At 35.2% G+C, this 19,724-nt stretch overlaps 1 protein-coding gene across 3 annotated transcripts in view; it reads right to left on the reverse strand.

The window, feature by feature from the left end:
• Positions 1–19,724, reverse strand: part of TRPC1 (transient receptor potential cation channel subfamily C member 1) — a 72,852-nt gene that overhangs the window by 36,611 nt on the left and 16,517 nt on the right. For 2 of the 3 annotated variants that reach the window (XM_036754087.1, XM_036754089.1), the window contains exons 3-6: positions 15,009–15,110; positions 11,453–11,655; positions 4,160–4,291; positions 1,521–1,716 (exon numbers count right to left, since the gene is read on the reverse strand). In XM_036754087.1, the coding sequence (XP_036609982.1) occupies positions 1,521–1,716; positions 4,160–4,291; positions 11,453–11,655; positions 15,009–15,110 (633 nt within the window). The remainder of the gene's footprint in view (positions 1–1,520; positions 1,717–4,159; positions 4,292–11,452; positions 11,656–15,008; positions 15,111–19,724) is intronic. The other variant, XM_036754088.1, reaches the window with a different exon arrangement.

Below are 19,724 nucleotides of genomic sequence, written 5' to 3' on the forward strand. Positions count from 1 at the left end.
ACTCCCTACAAATAGTAGCATTCAACAAATGCTTCTACATTGAGACACAAAACTAACTGAATCAAGCCCTGGAACACTATCAAACTCCTCTGGTGAAAAGCATGGTAACCTAAAAGAAACTGGTCTAACTACTGGAAAAATTAAGTGAATAAAAACATATTTTGCCTAAACTGGCTAAGAAGCTGGACAAGGAGCCAAAGCTAGCACATTAGCATATGTAAATAAGCTTCAACACATTACCAATGAATACTTGCATGAAAAGTGGCATAAAAGACATTTAGGACATGCATATCTAAAAACAAGGTAGGTTGGTCACAAAGAAGGAATGACAACTGGAGAACTTGAATGTCACATTGTTACTCTCCCAGATGCTTAAAGAACAAGAGGAAGACTTCTAGAGAGTATTCCACTCATTAAACTAGGGATCCACCAAAGTATAAGCATCAGGTACATAGTGCCCACAGCATCATACTTTAATGGCTTTCTAAAAGATCCTCCAACATCACAGACAATTCTCTGGTTATGAAAGCCAGATAATATCTCAAGGTACAATACACTTTTTGTTTCTTCTTAAAAGTCTGTAATTACAAAAAATAGTAAAGCAGCTTTTTAACAAGTGTTGGGGAAAGGCAAGTTCTTAAGAGGCCTACACAGCAAAGGAACTGTGATAAAAAAAAAAAAGCTTTTTTAATGTTACAAACATCACCACTTTAAAAAAAAAGCTAAATACAACATTTTCATTTCTGGGGGCTGCTTCAATAGAGGCATTTTGGATTCTGATGTGATATTGTGCAACAATTTCCATAGTTGCAGCATAGCTTGTGTGGCCAAAAAAACATTAGTTTTACTTAAAAGCATCCAATTCTTATAACTTTTCTTAATCATTTATAAATTACTAATCAAATACATTAGTCATTATGCATGTCCAAGTTAAATCCTATTACAAATCCTATAAGATAACCTACCATTTTCATTGCAATACACTTTTGTATTGAATAAAAGGCTGGGAATCACATTTCCAATTTGTGAGGATTAGAGACAAAGCAGAACCAATATTCAGTTTATCTGAATTACAGTAGCTTTAAAAGTATTTTGGTCATAGTAAGAAAAAAAAGGAAGAGTCATGCCCACTCCTGAACCTTACATGAACATGGATGATTCAGAACTGTTGGTAACTTTTTGCCTGAGTTGATTAGATTACAAAAAAGAGGGTGCTGGAAAGGATTTCAAAGACATTTTCTACACAACTAAACATCTATGCAGAGCCACATTCAATTCAGCCATGCTATAGTCTTATGCCCATTTTTGGAGCAAATAGTAAAAAAGATTTATAAACAAAGAAGTTGACACTTTTTCTTTTTTAAACGAAATATTTCAATTAACAAGGCATAACGTTACCGGATCAACACTATATTACTATAACAATCAGCCTAACACACAGATCTTTTCAATATGACATAAAAGGATTTCACTATTGAGTCAGTAACAGGTAAATCTGTGCAGCACAGAGTATCGCATACCTCTTTCTGGTTATATTTGATAGCAAGTTTTAAACGACTTAAATTCATTCTTTCTTCCAACAACCCCCGTTTATCCAAAGGCTCGTCGCTGGACGTGTGGTTCAGGATGACTTCCAGTTCCCGGGAATTCCGTGCCTGGGCCAGCAAATCTTTGGCAAACATTTTACACTGCTGAGCTAGTTCTTCATAATCATTCCTATAAAATACAACAATCTATAATAACTACTTTAGAAATTATTACATTGCCTTCAATCATACCTTAAAAATTAAAATAGGAGTGCGGTACTCATCATTCTTCAAGTCAAATGTGCTGCACAATACTGAGCCAAAGGAGATGTCAAGAAATATCTTCAACATATTACAGTCTCATTCTGAACCACTCCATAGAATCTAATGTAGTTGAAGGCTTGGAGAGCCAAACAACCACACTGGAGCACTGCTTTCAGGAGGCATTGGAAAAACCATTTTTTACATTCATAGACCAGTCTTCACATCTTCCCTCTGATTTTCCTAGTTAGCTTACTTAATTCATGCGGCATAGGATTTATGCTAACAATAGTTCCTTAAATATTAATATTAATTAATTCATTCTCTCTGGTACATTAGACAGTACTCTGGCTCTGAAGTCAGAGGACTGGGTTCACATCCTTCCTCTAATGCTCATTACCTCTGTAACCTCGCTTAACTTGTCTGAGGCTCATTTTCTTTACCTGTAAACTGAGACCATTGGACTAGATGGCCTCTGCAGTCCTTTTTACCTCTAGATCTATGATCCTATAATCTTAAATAATAAAACATTCTATTTAATTTTTAACTAGATATTTTCAGGTAATTTACTTATTATTTATGTTTCTAATATTTTTAAATAGTATTTTAAGTGACTATTGGGGGGGACCACTTGGCAATGTCTAGTAAATATCCATTCTCAGATTCCCATTATTTTGGTCTTGGTACTCATCTAGGCAAAATTTACAGAACAAGTGTAGTGCTATGTATATTGTAGACAATAAATGTGTCCTGGATGGTCAAAAATTAGCTATGAAAAAATATGCAGTTCTAGTAAATACATTGTAGAAATCTTTAGTTTGAGTCAATTTATTTTACATCTAATTTAGAATAAATTTCATAAGCAACTTTATAAATATGACAAAATTAATCTGAATCTTTAAAATATTAAGAGTAAAGTTTAAAAAGAAATAAATACCAATCCTAGAATTGAGGCCAAACTTCATAATATCATTTTTTTTCTGCACTTAATCTAGTATTTTCAGCCAGACACAGAAGTCACCTCTACTTAAGTCTTTTTTTGGAGGGGGAGGAGAGAGGAGGAGGAAGAAAGAACAGAAAGGCCTTCGAATTTATAGTATTGTGCCTTCTAGGAGCTAGCCTCAAAAACCAGAAGCTGGGAGAAACTTTCTTTTCCTTGAATGCTATCAGTTTTTCCCATTACTACTGATTTGATTCCTGACAAAAACATGAGAAATACAACTTTAAGCACAAGCAATATAGCAGACTAATGCTCTGGAGACTTAACTTGTTCCTCTGGGTATAAACAGGATTAACAGGCCCAGCAGAAAAGCCAAGCCATTTGAAAGGCAGAAAAAAACTGTAGCTGGGGGAATGGGATACAGTCCCTGCATAATGCCAAGTCGAAGCATCAAAAATGTGACAGGACTCCAGCATAGGTGTATGAGGTCCAAAACTCAGGCAAAGAAAGGAAAATCCTTGGGGTAGAAGGAGAGGGATCTGCATAGCATTTGTCTTCTGTAAGGAGGCAAGCACACAGACTCTCCAAGTTCCTTCATACCTCAAGTGAGGCAAGGCCTCAAACCAGAATATGAAATATATTACTGAAATTACTGTGATGGCTTGTGCAGATTATGCCTATAACTACTACTAATTAGTTGGCTTTCTTTTAAAGCACTTATGAATTGAAGAGTTGAGTAACATGGGTAGTCATATGTTCCTGTTTGCCAAAAGTACGTTTGATCACAAAGTTGTCATGCATACATACATCGGGGCTCGTGGGTATATTTATATTCATAATACATATCTGGGTAAAAAAGGTACAAGTTCAAACATCAGGTTCAAAGGAATAAACTCTACTACACCAACCATAGGTCCCTTAATTATTCAATGATCACTTTGGGGGTTACAAAGTATTACTGTGGAAACAGCACAGAAGGAAGAATCCAGAGAACTGACTTCCAACCCAACTGTACTATTAATTAACTGTCAGGGAAATCACTTAGCCACTCTGGGTCCTCAATGCCTCATTTTAGGCCTAAACGATCTCTACGATCCTTTTCAGCTCTGAGTCTATGATTCAAATCTTAAACAGGATTCATAGAACAAAAATAATCAAGTTGCTACAAAAGATGTTTGTCTTTCTCCCAAAATGGTCTTTGTTCATTATCACTAATACTATTAAGATCACAGTTGATACAAAATGTCATTTTTGTAGGCATTTCCTAATATTTATCAAGATTTTTTTTAAACAGCAATTTATCCAAGGTGATACAAAATTCAAGAATAAATATTCATTGTGGAGGTACTAACTTATTTATGCCATAAAAAGGATATTTAATGTCAGGTAGAAGAAGGCATTAAACAATTTAAAGTTTTTTTTTCAGTATTACCTGAATTCCACCTCCACAAGACTGAGCTCTTTTAAGTCTGCACTAAGTTCAAATGCTCTGAGAATTGGATCTTCTTCTGTTAACATGATTAGAGCTGGACTGGCTAAGCAACGATAGATATCAAGTCGAAACCTGTGTTTAAAAAAGTATTGTTTTTAAATAATAAATAAATAAGAATTTTAAACCTCTTATTATAAACATGTCTCACTTGACTAGTAATTTTAACATGCTTTTTTTTCTAAAATTGCAGTTAAGGATGATGAAGCATTTACTTTTTTTAAGGCATATGGAAAATTTGGCCAGCCATCATAACACATTTGTTAAGCATGTAATATACTTGAATCTGTCCCAAGGAGGTAAAGAAACAAAAAAAAGATGTGCCTTTAATATGTAAGCCTTAGTTTTCTCTCTAGGTTCAGAACCTTGTTTTATGAAATCAAGTTTGATCCCAAAAATATTTCCTCCCTTCCTTAATTAAAAATGGATCATGCCATTTAATTGATAGCTCAAGTTTAACATAGAATTATTGTGTCCAGTTACTTCTTCCATAGCCTGCGTAAATTAAAAAGGTGAAATAAGATCATTTATTTATCATACTTATAGTGACACAGGTATGGCATAACTAGCAAGTAAGCCTTGAAGCCAGGAAGATCTGGGTTCAAGTCCTGCCTTTGAGACATAGTGGCTGTGCATCCCTGGGAAAGTCCCTTAAATCTTGGGGCTCTGGGTGACACTCTAAGATTATGTACTAGAGAAGGTGCCAATCTATACTGGTAAAGGTAGTTTCCTCATCCAGAAGCTCCCTGTATCAATGAAAGCATTGGTCCATTTCCTATCCCTTATCCCAAGTCTTTATAGGTTAGAAAAATGTTCCAATTTTGAAAAGCTGAAAAGCTACCATATAGAATATTGACACTTAGGGAAAAAATCATCTGTAGGTTAAATAAAGCTACTGCTATAACCTTTTACCCTGTAGACCTTACAAAAGTTATACAAGTTACCAATTTTGAAAAAAAAATCTGGAATAGAAAATAAAAGATCACAAAAGCCAATTATGATGAAGTCAACTTGAATGACCATCACAACTAACAGTATCTTAAATTCAAATTAGTAAAGTATTAAGTCCTTTCCAACTTCAAATCTGACAAGATTCTAAGCTGCTCTATGAAGTGATTGTTTAAAAAATCTTCAAAGCATAAGACATAAATTCTCTCATGTGTATCTAAAATGTGAAGCATTAAATACTAACTTTTAGTGATATCGGCCATTTACCTAAAATATGAGAAGAACTAAAAATACAAGATACAGTGACAATACACATGGGGGAAAGATACAAAACATTTACAAGGCAAGTATAAGCTGTTCCTTTTTTCTGGAAAATTAACAGGAAAAAAATAAAATGTACTACATAATCATCTTTATAGCATAGGTAAACCTTGGTCTCCATAAGTACATGTGGCAGTAGCAAAAGCTTCCTCATCAACTATTTTACACTGAAATATCTTCAGCCCCATGGCTCTGCTGTTCTGAAAGGTAAGGAAGGCAGAACTTTCCTGTTCTGATGCTAATATCCTGGAACTGTACCTTTAGGGGATCTCATCAACTCTCCATTTCTCACATCACCAAAAGTAGAGATAACTTTGAGAGACTGAGAAGAGGAGATCCCTCAGAACTCCCCCTCCCCAAAGAGTTTGCACTTTGTTCCACTAATAGGGCTCTATTTACTATTCAATCAATCAATCAATCGAAAAGAACATAAAGACTATGCTAGATGCTGGAGACACAGATAAAAATCAAATAATCCCTGCTGTAAAGAAGCTTACTTCCTTCTGGAGTAGGCAAGACCATATGAACACATATCAGTGTATATTAACAAGTATATGAAAATGTATACAAAGGAAATACATTTTGGAGAGGTAGCATTGTCAATGTGGGATCAGAGAAGGCTTCCTGTAGAAAGTGTGGTCTGATACGGGCTCTGGAGGCCAAGCGTATGCTATGTGTCAAGGACAGCCTGCACAGAGGCTGGAGATGGAAGATAACGAACAGCATCAAGGCCAGTTTGGCTGAACTGTGTGTGAAGGGGAATATGTCCTGTCCTACTCACTTCTGTCTTATAAATGAGCTTGTTTGTCAAACTCGTGCTACCCTTTGGCAAGGAGATCAAGTGTTTTTGGCTGAGACACTTTCTCAGCTCTTTCAATCTCCTTACTATGGCAACTTTTTTACACTAAATTCCTCTAAGTTTTAATCATAATTCACATCTTCATTTTTTTCTGTTTCTCAGTTTTTGGAAGTGGCATCTTGTCCAACTAGGTTTGGATTGAAGCTGATATAATTATTCATATTGCCCTGGTTGTATTTTTATTCACATCTCCTGACACGTCATGGTGGGAAGTCAATATACTCCTGGCTCAATACTGCCATTTCCAGATTCTCCCTATGCCACCATCAGTCAGTAACTTCTCTTCCTTCGAGGTTCATTCAACTACATTTATCATCCAATCAAGATTCTAGTCACTTTTTCTATTGACCTTCAGAATAATCTCCTTCCTTCCTCAATGGGTTCATGCCCTGGCTTTTCATCTTTCTTCCACAAATTCTGCCTTCATACTAAGAGACTCCAACATACCTACTGACATGCCCTCAAACACTATAACTTCCCAATTCCTCAATTTACTCATTTCCTATGATGTGCTTCTCCATTCTACAACTCTTTGTGACCCCACAGACCACAGCATGCCAGGCCCTTCTATTCTCCACTGTCTCCCAGTCCATACAAGTTCATGTTCATTGTTTCCATGACACTATCTATCCATCTCATTCTCTGCCATCCCTTTCTCCTTCAATTTTTCCCAACATCAGGGTCTTTTCCAATGAGTCCTTTCTTCTCATTATGTGGCCAAAGTATTTAAGCTTCAGCTTCATTATTTGACCTTCCAGTGAACAGCCTGAATTAATTTCTTTAAGTATTGACTGATTTAATCCCCTTGTTATCCAAGGGACTATTTAAAGTCTTCTCCAGCACCACCATTTAAAAACATTGATTCTGTGGTGCTCGGCTTTCCTTGTAGTCCAACTCTCACAGCCATACAACTGCTACTGGAAAAACCATAGCTTTGACTATACAGACCTTTGTCAGCAAGGTGATGTCTCTGCTTTTTAGTATGCTGTCCAGATTTGCCACAGTTTTCTTGCCAAGGAGCAAGTGTCTTTTAACTTCATGGCTGCAGTGCCATCTGCAGCAATCTTTGAGTCCAGAAATATAAAATCTGACACTGCTTCCATTTCTTCTCCCTCTATTTGCCAGGAAATGATGAGATAAGTTGCCAAGATCTTAGTTTTTTTTGATGTTAAGCTTCAAGCCAACTTTTACACTCTCTTCTTTCACCCTCATCAAAAGACTTCTTAATTCCTCTTCCCTTTCTGCCATCAGAGTGGTATCATCTACATATCTGAGATTGTTGATATTTCTCCTGGCAACCTTAATTCTGGCTTTTGATTCATCCAGCCTGGCATTTTGCATGCTGTACTCTTAAGATAAGTTAAATAAACAAAGTGACAATATGTGGCTTTGTCATACTCCTTTTCCAATCAACAACCAATCAGTTGTTTCATTTATTGGTTCTAACTATTGCTTGTTGGCCTGCATACAGGTTCCTCAGGAGCCAAGTAAGACGATTTGGTACTCCCATCTCTTTGAGGACCTGTTACATTTTGTTGTATTTAGTGTAGTCAATTAAGCAGAAGTAGATTTTTTTTTCTGGAACTCCCTTGCTTTCTCCATAATCCAGCAAATGTTGACAATTTGGCCTGTAGTTCCTGTGCCTCTTCAAAAACCAGCCTGCTCTTCTAATAATTCTCAGTTCCCATATTGGCAAAGCCCAGTTTGCAGAATCTTAAGGATAACCTTGCTGACATGAAATGAGAGTAATTGTTCAGTAATTTGAACATTCCTTGGCATTGCCTTTCTTTAGGGTGGAGAAATAAACTGATCTTTTCCAATCTAGCGGCCACTGTTTGTTGGCATACTGAGTGCAGAACTTTAATAGCATCGTCTTTTAGGGTTTTTAATAACTCAGTTGAAATTCCATCACCTCTACTTCCTTATTGCTAGCAATGCTTCCAAAGGCCCACTTGACTTTGTTTCCATGACGTCAAGCTCTAGATCAGTAACCCCACAATTGTGATTATCCATGATATTAAGATCTGTCTTGGATAGTTCTTTTTTGTATTCTGGCTGGCTCTTCTTAATTTTTTCTGCTTCTGTTAAATTCCTACCATTTTAATCAATTATCATGCCTATTTTTACATGAAACGTTCCCTTGATATCTCTAATTTTTGTAAAGAAATCTCTTGTCTTTCCCATTCTATTGTTTTCTTCTATTTCTTTGCATTGCTCATTTAAGAAAACCTTCTTATCTCTTGCTATTCTCTATAATTCTGCATTCCATTGGGCATATCTCTCCCTTCCTATGTAACCTTTCATTTTCCTTCTTTCCTTAGTTATTTGTAAAGCCTCACTAGATAGGCATTTTGTTTTCTTGTTCTTTTTTCTTTGGAATGTTTTTTGTGGCTGCCTTCTGTACAATATTGCAAACTTCTGTCCATAGTTCTTCAGGCACTCTATCTACCAGACCTAATTTCTTAAATCCATTCATCACTTCCACTTCATATTCAACTACCTCAGCTACACACAGAGATGCTCATACTCTTGATCTTACTATGATCCACAAGTGTTTCACTTCCATATTCGTGAAACTCTCCATACACAAGTGATTCCCATTCCATCCTGTCTTCTCCGGCTGACTGTCCCTCTCTGTCATGCCTTTTCTCTCATTAATCGTCAATTTCTCCTCGTTTACTGGCTTCTTCCTCATTACCTACAAATATGCTCATTTCTCTCCCATCTTCAAACAATCCCTCATTTGGTCCATCCATCTCTACTAGTTATTTTCTATATATCTCCACCCTTTTTTGGCTAACCTCCTTGAGAAGACCATCTTGCCTTGAAAGTTTCTAGTCCCTTTCTTCTCACTCTCTTCCTCTTAACTCTGCAATCTGGCTTCCAACCTCATCATTCAACTGAAACTATTGTCTCCAAAGTTAACAGTGATCTTTTAATTGCCAAATCCAATGGCCTTTTCTCAGTCCTTATCTTTCTTGACCTCTCTGAAGCCTTTAACACTATTGTTTAACACTGTTAGGGCAATTAGAGGGCATCATGGCACATAGTAAGCACTTAATAAATGCTTATTCATTGATACACAGTATACTCTCATTTTTATTTTCTCCTCTAGTTGGGTATTTACCTTCTTCTTTACTCTGAACAACTGATGATCTGACTACACACAACTAGTTCTAAAATGATTATATATGAAACCAGTAATCTATTTATAAAAATACAATTTCATTTTATATTGTCATTAGGTCCTTATCATGTCGAATGCCATATAACTTTTTTCTTAAAGTATTCATGATGTAAAAGTATGATGCTTATGAGTGGCCTACAAGCTTTAGCCACTTTCATATTTTGATCTCAACTGAACCATACATAATTTCTGCTATTTTTCCTGTGCCTACTTTTGCATTGAAGTCATTGAATATCAAAATAAAAGCTTTGGAGAAATGTTTGGAGAATCTTGTCAAGTTCTTCATAGTATCTCTCCACTTCTTCTTCCAAAGATCTTTTAACTGCCAAATCTGATGAAATTTTTCTCAATCTTCATTCTTCTCAATCTCTCTGCAGCATCTGACAATATTGACGACACTCGCCTCCAAAATACTCTTTTCTCTCTGGATTTTTTTTGACAATGCCCTCTCTTGGTTCTCTCCATGCCTCCCTGTCCATTCCTTCTTTTTATCATTCATGTGTTCCCCAAGGCTCTGATCTAGGCCCTTTTCTATTTTCTCTTTGTATTCTACCACCTAGTCCCCATGGATTTAATTACCATCTCTATGCCAATGACTTTCAAATTCACATACCTAGCACTACTCTCTCCTGAGCTCCAGTTAAGCCTCTCCAAAAGCTTACTGGATATCCCATAGATATCTCAGACTTAACATATCCAAAACTGAACTTAGTTTTCCTCCAAAACCTACTCCTCTTCTGAACTTCCCTATTTCTACCAAGGGTATCATTATCCTTCTTGTTACCAAGATTTGCAATTTTGGTCTTATGCTTGACTCTTCACTTTCACGTATCCCATCCCTTGGCATATCAGCTCAATTGTCAAATCTTGCAATTTCTTCCTCCATAACATTGCACGTAACCATCCCCATTCTCTCCACTCATATGGCCATTATTCTAATTCAGGCCCTCATCACCTCTTGCTTGGACTATGGAAATAGTCTCTTAACTGATGCCCCTACCTCAAGTCTCTCCTCTGTAATCCATTCTACACACAGCTGCCAAAGCAATTTTCCTAAACTGCAGATACAACCATGTCACTCCCCTATTCAATCAATTCCAACTCCAATGGTTTCATATTGCCTCAAGGATCAATTATAAACTCCTCTGTTTGGCTTTTAAAACCTCCTCAGCCTGACTGGCCCCAACCTACCTTCTCACATTATTATACATTTCTGCCTTTATCACACTGTATGGTCCAGCCAAAGTGGTCTTCTTGCTATATTTCACACATGACATTCCATCTCCCATCTTCATTCCTTTGTACCACGTCCCACATTCCTGGAAAGTACTCCATCTTCACCTCCACCTCTTAACATACTGGGTTTCCTTCAAAACTTTTCTTAAGCACCACTTTCTGCTTGAAGATTTCCCTGCCCCCTTCTAGTTGCTAGTGCCCTACCCCACCAAAAACATTTAGCCTGCATTTACCTTGCACACATTGTGCATATACGTACTGACATACATATTGTCTCTCCAGATAGAACATATGTTCCTTGAAAGCAAGGATTGTTTCATTTTTGTCTTTGTATGCCCAGGATCTAGAAGTACCTGGCACACGATAAGAACTTTATGAATGTTTGCTGACTTATTCATTCATTTAATGTGACACTATCATTATGGAAATACAGCACATTAAGAATATCAACAACTAAAATCACATTGAATGATTGTCTAAAAACTGCGACATTGTTAGCACTCTCTGACTCCTTTTCTGCCTCTAGTTCCCTGTAGAAGTAAAAGAAGCTGCACAAAAATAACTTTTCCAATAAAATAGGAAAAACCACAAAAAGAAACACTCAGGTAATTGATTTACTGATACACAATACTATATCACAGCTATCAGGTACCTCATTAGTTAGTTAGCACCTTAATTTTCTGACCTGGAATGTCTTAGACTGTCCTTCTTGTTTTTTGCAGAGCATAGTGTACATTCACAACCCACTGCATGAGGTTTGGGTAAAGATACATCCTGTTTTAAAAGCATTGTAAGGATTTCATAGTTGTTACGATGAGCAGCTAAAATGACTGGGGCAACATCCATAGTTGTTGAATACTCGGGGTTCTGAATTCGCTCCATTAGTTTCTGAAAGATATTTATATTAATGTTCAGAGGTTATAACTTATATCTTATAGAAAAAGTTTTTCCAAGAGGTTCAAGTGAGAAATATCTAGAGAAGAAGAAAAATATCTAGAAACCTAAAAGATATAATATAGTGAAAAATATTATCAACATCTCTTGTAACCACATAATTTTTTGTGAAATTCATAGTTAGTTGCTCATTATCATATAACTGAAGCCAAAAACTTAACGTTAATCTGAATGAAATATAATCATGCCAGCAAGAAATTTTCAAAATAGCAAAGAGTTTCATAATTAGGTTTTTAAGGCAAAAAAGGAAACTTCTCAAAAAGTACTATAAACGATGATTTTTAATACTTTCTATGATTTCATGGGAAAATACATGCAGTGCAGGGATCCTAATATTATAAAGCATATTCACAAAATTATATAACATAAGAGATGAAAAAACTCATGACAACCAAATCAATCATTTAGGACTCAATCTTTTCATCTATAAAATGAGAGGATTGGACTCGATGACCTTTAACATAACATTAGGCTCTTAGATATTATGATTTTTACTTGTGAAATATGCTTATTAGCATACACACCAGTATTATAATATTTTCACATATATGTAACATGTTACATATATTTAAATATTGTAATATATTAGTATACATATACTAGTATTATGATAAATTTCTCATGAAATAATGTGAAGTACTTATATAATACTGCCCTGACCAACATCATTTTAATGACATTTTTAATACATTATAATCAAGCCCCAAAATAATGTTATCCTATCACTCATTTATAACAACATTATTCTGAACCAGCTATCATCTATAACAGGGCTGTCCAACCTTAGATTTTTATTGAAATAATAGACAATATATTTTGATTTGCCATTTTAGTGAGAACTCTGCAGTAGCTCGGCTTTGTTTACTAAAGCATTTGTGTAAATTTCTATGCTTGTAGGCGGGCTGCATAAATCCCACTGTGGGCTGCATTTTGGACAGCCCTGGTCTATAACATCTTTTTTGCTTGTTTTCTTTTTCTGAAATAAATTAACAGCAGGCAAGGTGTATTTATATTAAAAATCAATTTCTATAAATTCTTATTTCCTAGGAAAATGCTCTTTACATTTTTAGTGATATCAAAGCAAATTTAGGAAAAAAAAGAAATTGCATGAACAAATGAAATAACAAAAATGTATAACATAAATGAATGGGAAAAACGAGTTGTTTGTCCAGCTCTCTACTACAATTTCAGACATGGTGATACCACAAAAGCCATATGGTGGGGTGGAAGAGGGGAAGGTTTGGCACAACTTCGCAGTTCATAATTCTCTACATATATGCCCTGTAGCCATCATTCCACTATCTTCCTGTCCGGGTTACAAAAAAGCATGAATTCCATTCATGTACAGGTGGCTGGTGATAGCAAGAGGAAGTAAAGATTAACAGCCAAGAGGAGTGTAACAGTTGAACAAAAGAGGTAAATTTTCATGCAATAGTAGAATTCTGACAAAGCTTCCTTGGGAACTTTTCCATTCCATTATTTTAAAGTAATACAATTAACTTCCATTATAAAATCAAAAAGTTACATGACAGAAGGCTATCTCTCTGTAATCTACACTGGTTTGGTTTTCATATCTTTACTGGTGACAACAGAAAGAGGAGCACACTATAACACATCACAAAGCAATAGTTCTTATTTGATTTTAGAAATATGCTGTAAAACTGTCCTAAAGAATACTTTCACAAAAAAGCCCATCTACCTAAAAGCTCAAGTTTTTTACTTCGTATTTTAAAATATGAACTATGTATAACCAGAATCTGTACTTGAATGCCACTGCTCAAAAAGACCACTTTCACTAGAAGACTGGAAAATCAACAAGTTTCACAGAACTTAAAAAAGAAAGTACACAAAAATAACAATCATTTCCTATCTAGGAGAATCAGAGGCTAACAGATAAACAAATAAGCAAAAGGACAAAATATCTTTGTACTAACTGATACACAAGCAGATTAAGGATTTAAACACATTATGCTGTAACTGCAATACCTCATCAGTATTTTTGCCTTTTACTAAATGTTACCAATAACTAAAAGTTGAAAAACAATTTTCAAATATAAGCTACAGGGAAAACTTTAATCATCAACTGTAGAATTTTGTATCCATAGTCTTATTAAACATTTTAACAATGTTTGATATCATCCACGGATTTTTAAAATCCATACTCTTCATGGAATGTGTAGAATTTGAGCTAGGTCTTTAAAGAAGAGTTGTAACAGAAGCAGGGCAATGCAGGCAGTTAAGAGGAAGTAGAGTGGTGACCTTTGAACACTTGAAGAACTATCATGTGAAGGAAAGAACAGATTTTTTGGGAATTGTTCCAAAGAAGATAACCTGTATATGTGGATAGAAGTTCTCAGGGAGAAACAGATCAGTTCATTACTTAAGGAGTAACAGAATGGGGTGCCTTGATAGTAATGAGCTTCTCATCACTAAAAGTTTTTGAAAAGAGACTGAATGACTACTTGTCACAAATGCTGTAGAAGGGATTCCTTCCAAATCTAAGATTCTATGATTCTGCTGGAAATAATGGTGACACTAGAATAATACCTCCACTATGTCATAGTCAATAAGCAGATCCCTGCAAGCAACAAGTGTGGAGCATAAGTTGTGGATAAAAGATTAGGTCTGGAACCCAGAACTAAGAAGACAGAACAGATTGCCAAATCAGGCTAGGAGCTAGGATCTAGGTGTCATAAAAAAAAGGGAAAAATATATTAGGAGGAAGTGGGTACTATAGGCATTTCTGAGCCTATCATAGGGGCTATCTTCCTTCACCTTTCTAAGCTCTGTCATTTATAATTTCCACTTAAGCTAGAGATAGAGCCTGTGGCAAGACTCATACTCACTACTTTTTTGAACTATTGTGAATAGAGATATTTCAGATATCAGGGGTAAAGGATCAGAGTTCTCAGATCATGCATGAAAAACAATCTGTAGATAAGCTGCATGTTCAAGGTTTTTTTTTTTTCACTGTAGACTGACACTATGAAACCAATAATTTTGGTACACATCCACAAAACTGAGGGCATCCTTCTCAGTCAAAAGGACAGCTCAGTAACTAAAAGGCTTAACCCTAGGTGCCTCAAAGTACTAGCTGACAACCTTGAAATTCCTTAACTTACACTAAGGGAGGGAATGGTAAGAGAATCCATTTATTTGAATATGATTCTTCAAAACAAAAAACCTTTTGAGGAGGAATAAATAAGTGCCCATGGGCATGGGAGCTACTCTACTGATTCAGTTCTGATTTTAAAAATCTAAATTAAAAAATATTTAAGAGTACTAACTACTATACTTGGTCTTGATGATCGTTTTGGTCGATGATTAAGTAGTATATCAACAGCTCCCACTACTTCAGAGTCGATAGCCACCAAAAGTGCATCTGTGGACTTTAAAAAAAAGGTTAAAAAGAAATTAGAAAATATAAAAAGGTAAACTATTCCTTAGTAGTTTCAGAACTACAACTAGTTTAAGTCTACTAATTTTTAAAAATTGTATTATATACAGTAATAAGGAATATAAAAAATTTAAGACCTTATCAATTGCACATTTGCTTGCCTTAGCTTATTTCTAAGGTCCACAACACATTACTTCTGTCTTTGCTTCATTCAGTTAATGAGGTAAGTAATTGATATTTGACTAACAAGGGGTTATTCATTGTGAAATTGGGCTGACCCACACAGTACTGAAAGTTGAAATTTTTTCAAGATCTTTACTTTTGACCTGCGGAGCAAAAGAATCTTAAAAGTCCAATTCTATTATAGAAGAAATTGCCAGGAACTATTACTGAACATAAAGTACTCTCTATTTAGTTTAATAAAAATGATCATTGATGCAGCCATAAGAGTGAAAAAAAATTAAAAATATATTCTCACCAATGCAAAAACTCTCTATTCAGATTGATAAAATGTATATATCTAAGTAAAGTGCTACCAGTCTGACAACATGAAGCATAAACTACAAAGATTAGATTTCTGGGGCCATCAAAGAGAGAGAAACAGGAGAACTTGAAAATTGCTGCTTTCCAACTTACTCCCTAATAAGCCATTGAGTCTTACCTCAAACAAAAAGTGAATAAGAAGCTAGTAAAGTCTGGGGCTTTCCAATCACCAGAGGTTCATAGACGATAGGCCATGACAATACAATGTTAGGTAAATGAAAAGAACATAAGTGATAGGTTCAGGAGGAAAAACTTAAGCACAATAGTAGATTAACCTAACAAAATGTCCTATTAATATATAATATCTTTATGTTTCTTTTGAAAATATAATTTGTAAAAAGTTGTTCACTAGAATGGACAATTTAAAATCAATTACAGTTCTTTCTCTTGAAACTAAGAAGGGAATACATCTTTTAAATACTTATAATCACTCCATAAGCTTAGGAAACACCCACTAAATAAAATGAAGCTCTCCTCCATTTCACCTAAGGTTTCAAAAGTAACAACACTCCGAGGCCTGGACTAACTGATCATTTCCTATCCTACAGAAAGAGTCAAAGTCAATTCACAGAACAAAGTGAACATACTTAGCTCCTTCCTACATCCTACACCACTACAAAAACCCCTGCTTGATACAGCTATTCTACTGTTGACAATTCTCACATTTCCCTCTCCCTCCCCAACACAAAAACTTTATAAAGCAGAGATTTCATATTGAAGAAAAGAGTGAGAAGGCACTTTGCTGCTGTTATTTTAGTTCTAAGCCTATGTTACACATATTATCATGCGATCATTCTGATACTTTGCAAACACTGCTTCCTTTTCAACTTCAACAATTACTACTTTAACAACTAATCAATGAATACTGATCCAAATACAAATAAGGAAAAGGAACAAATAAAATTACATCCCACTTAACTGGCAATCACACAACCATATATCTATTAACTTCAACTATTTGGAAGGCAGCCATAAATAGAGAAAAAAAAGTTTGTTGTTTTTTAAAAACAAAAAAGAAAATGGCTGTAAAAATAAAACCTATGCATTTATACCCCCCAAAATGTGGATTCATATTCATTATTGATTAGAAATTATGTGAAAAATTAAGTTCTGATTAAAATCAAGTCTTGACTGCTGCTGACAGATGGACAATGCACCAAACATGAAGATGGAAAGGAAGGTTGCCAGAGGTTGATACAATGAGAAATGATAGTTAAGAGTGAGAAAGGATACATCAGAATGACAGCAGACTGAAACCACTTACTGAAGAAGTAACACCTCAATAACCCCAAAAGGAGATCATAATGTTAAAATGCAACGGAGTAGGTCACAAAATAGAAATTACTGCATTAAATACAGCACAATAAATGACTGTATTTTATAGTTCATAACTATAAACCTGATTCATCAAGGTTGTTTCAAATTTGTTTCAAAATAAGCTGATTTCTATAATAATGGAAACACAGGCCTAATCCAAAAGATATATTCTGTTTAAGAGAGAAAATATATAAGACATTTTAGAATAGTTTCCATAAGATGGTTAAATGTAAAAAGTTCAGATACTTAAGAGAGTAAACTTTATTTCTATAAAAAATACACTCATGCCAAATGTCAGATTAATGAATCATTACTTTATTAACCACTTTGTAACAAGAGATATCTTCCTTCATGTAGTTATATCCCAAAAGGCTATATAAGGATTTAAATATGCAAATATACATTTTCCCACTAACTTTGGCTCCCACTTTTCCCCACGTAGCAGTCTTCTTCTTATATCTGCTTTTATGTGTACATTCTATTGAAACAGCCAAAGCCATTATCTCCAACTCAAACTATCTCTACACTCATTTTTTCATTCTTTCCCACACAAATATTCTTACTTCAAAGTTCACTTCACTCTTTACCTCTGCTACTAATCCCATTTCTCTCTTCCTTCTCCCTAAAAGTTGCTCTTTCTTTCTAGAATTATCTTCTTTCTCAAATTTCTCCCTCTTCATTGGTTCCTTTTTTCTACCTCCCAACATGCTCAGTCTTCCTCTATCCTGAAAAAAGACTTCCCTGAATCCTCTTACTTTCTCTACCTTACTTCTTATTCTCTCCTCCTTTTTACTGTCAAATTTCTCAAAGGAGTGATCTACACCTATTACCTCCTTTTCCTCACTATCCACACATTCCTTAATAATAACTGACATTTCTATAGCACTTTAAGGATTACAAAGTACTTTACATACTCCTTAATATAATATTGATTTCCCTCTTTTATACTGTAACTATACTCTTGAAGATCACTAATGACCTTACTATCAAAGCCAGTGGCCATTTCTCGGTTCTCATTTTCCTTGTTCTCTCTATAACACTTGACAGTGTGAACCGCCTTTTATTTCATGAAATTTTCTCCTTGGCATGGATGCTTGATTCTCCTCCTACCTGTTGATAACTTCTTTTCTGCATTTTTTGCTTTTCTGTCTTCCTTGTTTGGCCTCCCAAACATGGATGTTCCCCCGCAATGAAGACCTTAGCCCTGAGCTCCCTACAATCTCTCCAATGAAGAGTTCACTTATCCCACTTCCAAACATCACTTCTATGTATATGACTCCCACATTTCTTATATCTATCTTTGACCTTTTCCCCAGATCTAGTTCTGCAATCTCTGAATGCTTTGTATATCTCTACTCTGGTATCCCTCTGCTGTCTGAAATTCAAAATACCCATAACCAAAGTAATATTCCCCCTTAAAACTGGGCCCCTCCTCTTGACTTTTTGATTTATATTAACAGCCCCATCATTGTCAGTCACCCAAGTTCAAAAGCTCCAAGTCATCTTTGACTTCTCCCTGTCCCTCATTATCTCTTCCCTTCCTTCCCCGACCCCATATATTCACCAAGTCCTAGTGATTCTTGCTTTATAAAATCTATCACATCTATTCTTTCCTTTAAATTCATAATACCAACATTATAGTTCAGGCCCTTATTACCTCATACTTCAATTATTAATCTATCCTACACAAATCCATCAGATTAATCTTCCTAACATATCATTATTTATCACATTCCCCTGCTCATAAAGCATCAATAGCTCCCAGTTCCTGAAGGATAAAATTTCCAACTCCTTGGGTTGGCATTTAAGATCTTCTAGAATTTGACCCCAAATTACCTTTAAAGTAATATTTCTGATTACTCTCTAGTTCTAAACAGGTGGGTCTACACACTGTCTTACAAGCACAACTTGTTTCTTCTCCCCACACATTTGTTCACCTCACTCCCCTCAACTTACCTTCAAGGTGCAATTTGATTTCCATTTCCTTCCTGAAGCCATTCTTAACTATCCCAAACCATAACAGTTTCTTTGTCATTGAAATTCCTATTCATTTGACATTTACCAAACGTGTTCTTATATCTATATGACTTATGTCCCAAATCATGGCCCTTACTGTAAGTTCCTTTAAGGCAGAAACTATCTTTTATTTCTTTTTAACATCTACTTATAATAGTGCCTTGAATATCTGTCAACTGATTAGATGACCATGTAAGTTAAGTAGTATAAACACATACACATATATGTATACATACATATATCATTTTTTTTCCCCTGGGAAATATCCCACATAAATAAAATTTCCATATAAATGAATCTTATTCTTTAAAATTTTCTTTTATCTTAATCGTTTTTCATGTAAACCTTTTCTGAAATCTATTCTACATTTCTTTGTTATCTTAAATTTGTTGTTGCTGTTCAGTCTGACTGAGGTGACATAATTTGCCCATAATCATGCAGCTAACATGTGTCAAAGGCAAGACCTGAACCAGTATTCCTGAGTCTAAAGTTAGTCTTTCATGCAGTATGCCAAGCTGCTTCTCATGTATGTATAGATGTGTGTATGTATATATATACACACATGTGTATATGTATGCATACACCTCATATCATATATGTATACATATATGTGTATGTGTGTATGTACATATGCAGACATACTTATGTGGGTGTATAGTAGCTAAATGTAATGTTAATACAATCTGAAGATTTTCCCATCCATTAATAGGCCCATGTGACCTGTCTGAGT

Source organism: Trichosurus vulpecula, chromosome 4 (genome assembly GCF_011100635.1).
Source record: "Trichosurus vulpecula isolate mTriVul1 chromosome 4, mTriVul1.pri, whole genome shotgun sequence".
Taxonomy (NCBI): Eukaryota; Metazoa; Chordata; class Mammalia; order Diprotodontia; family Phalangeridae; genus Trichosurus; species Trichosurus vulpecula.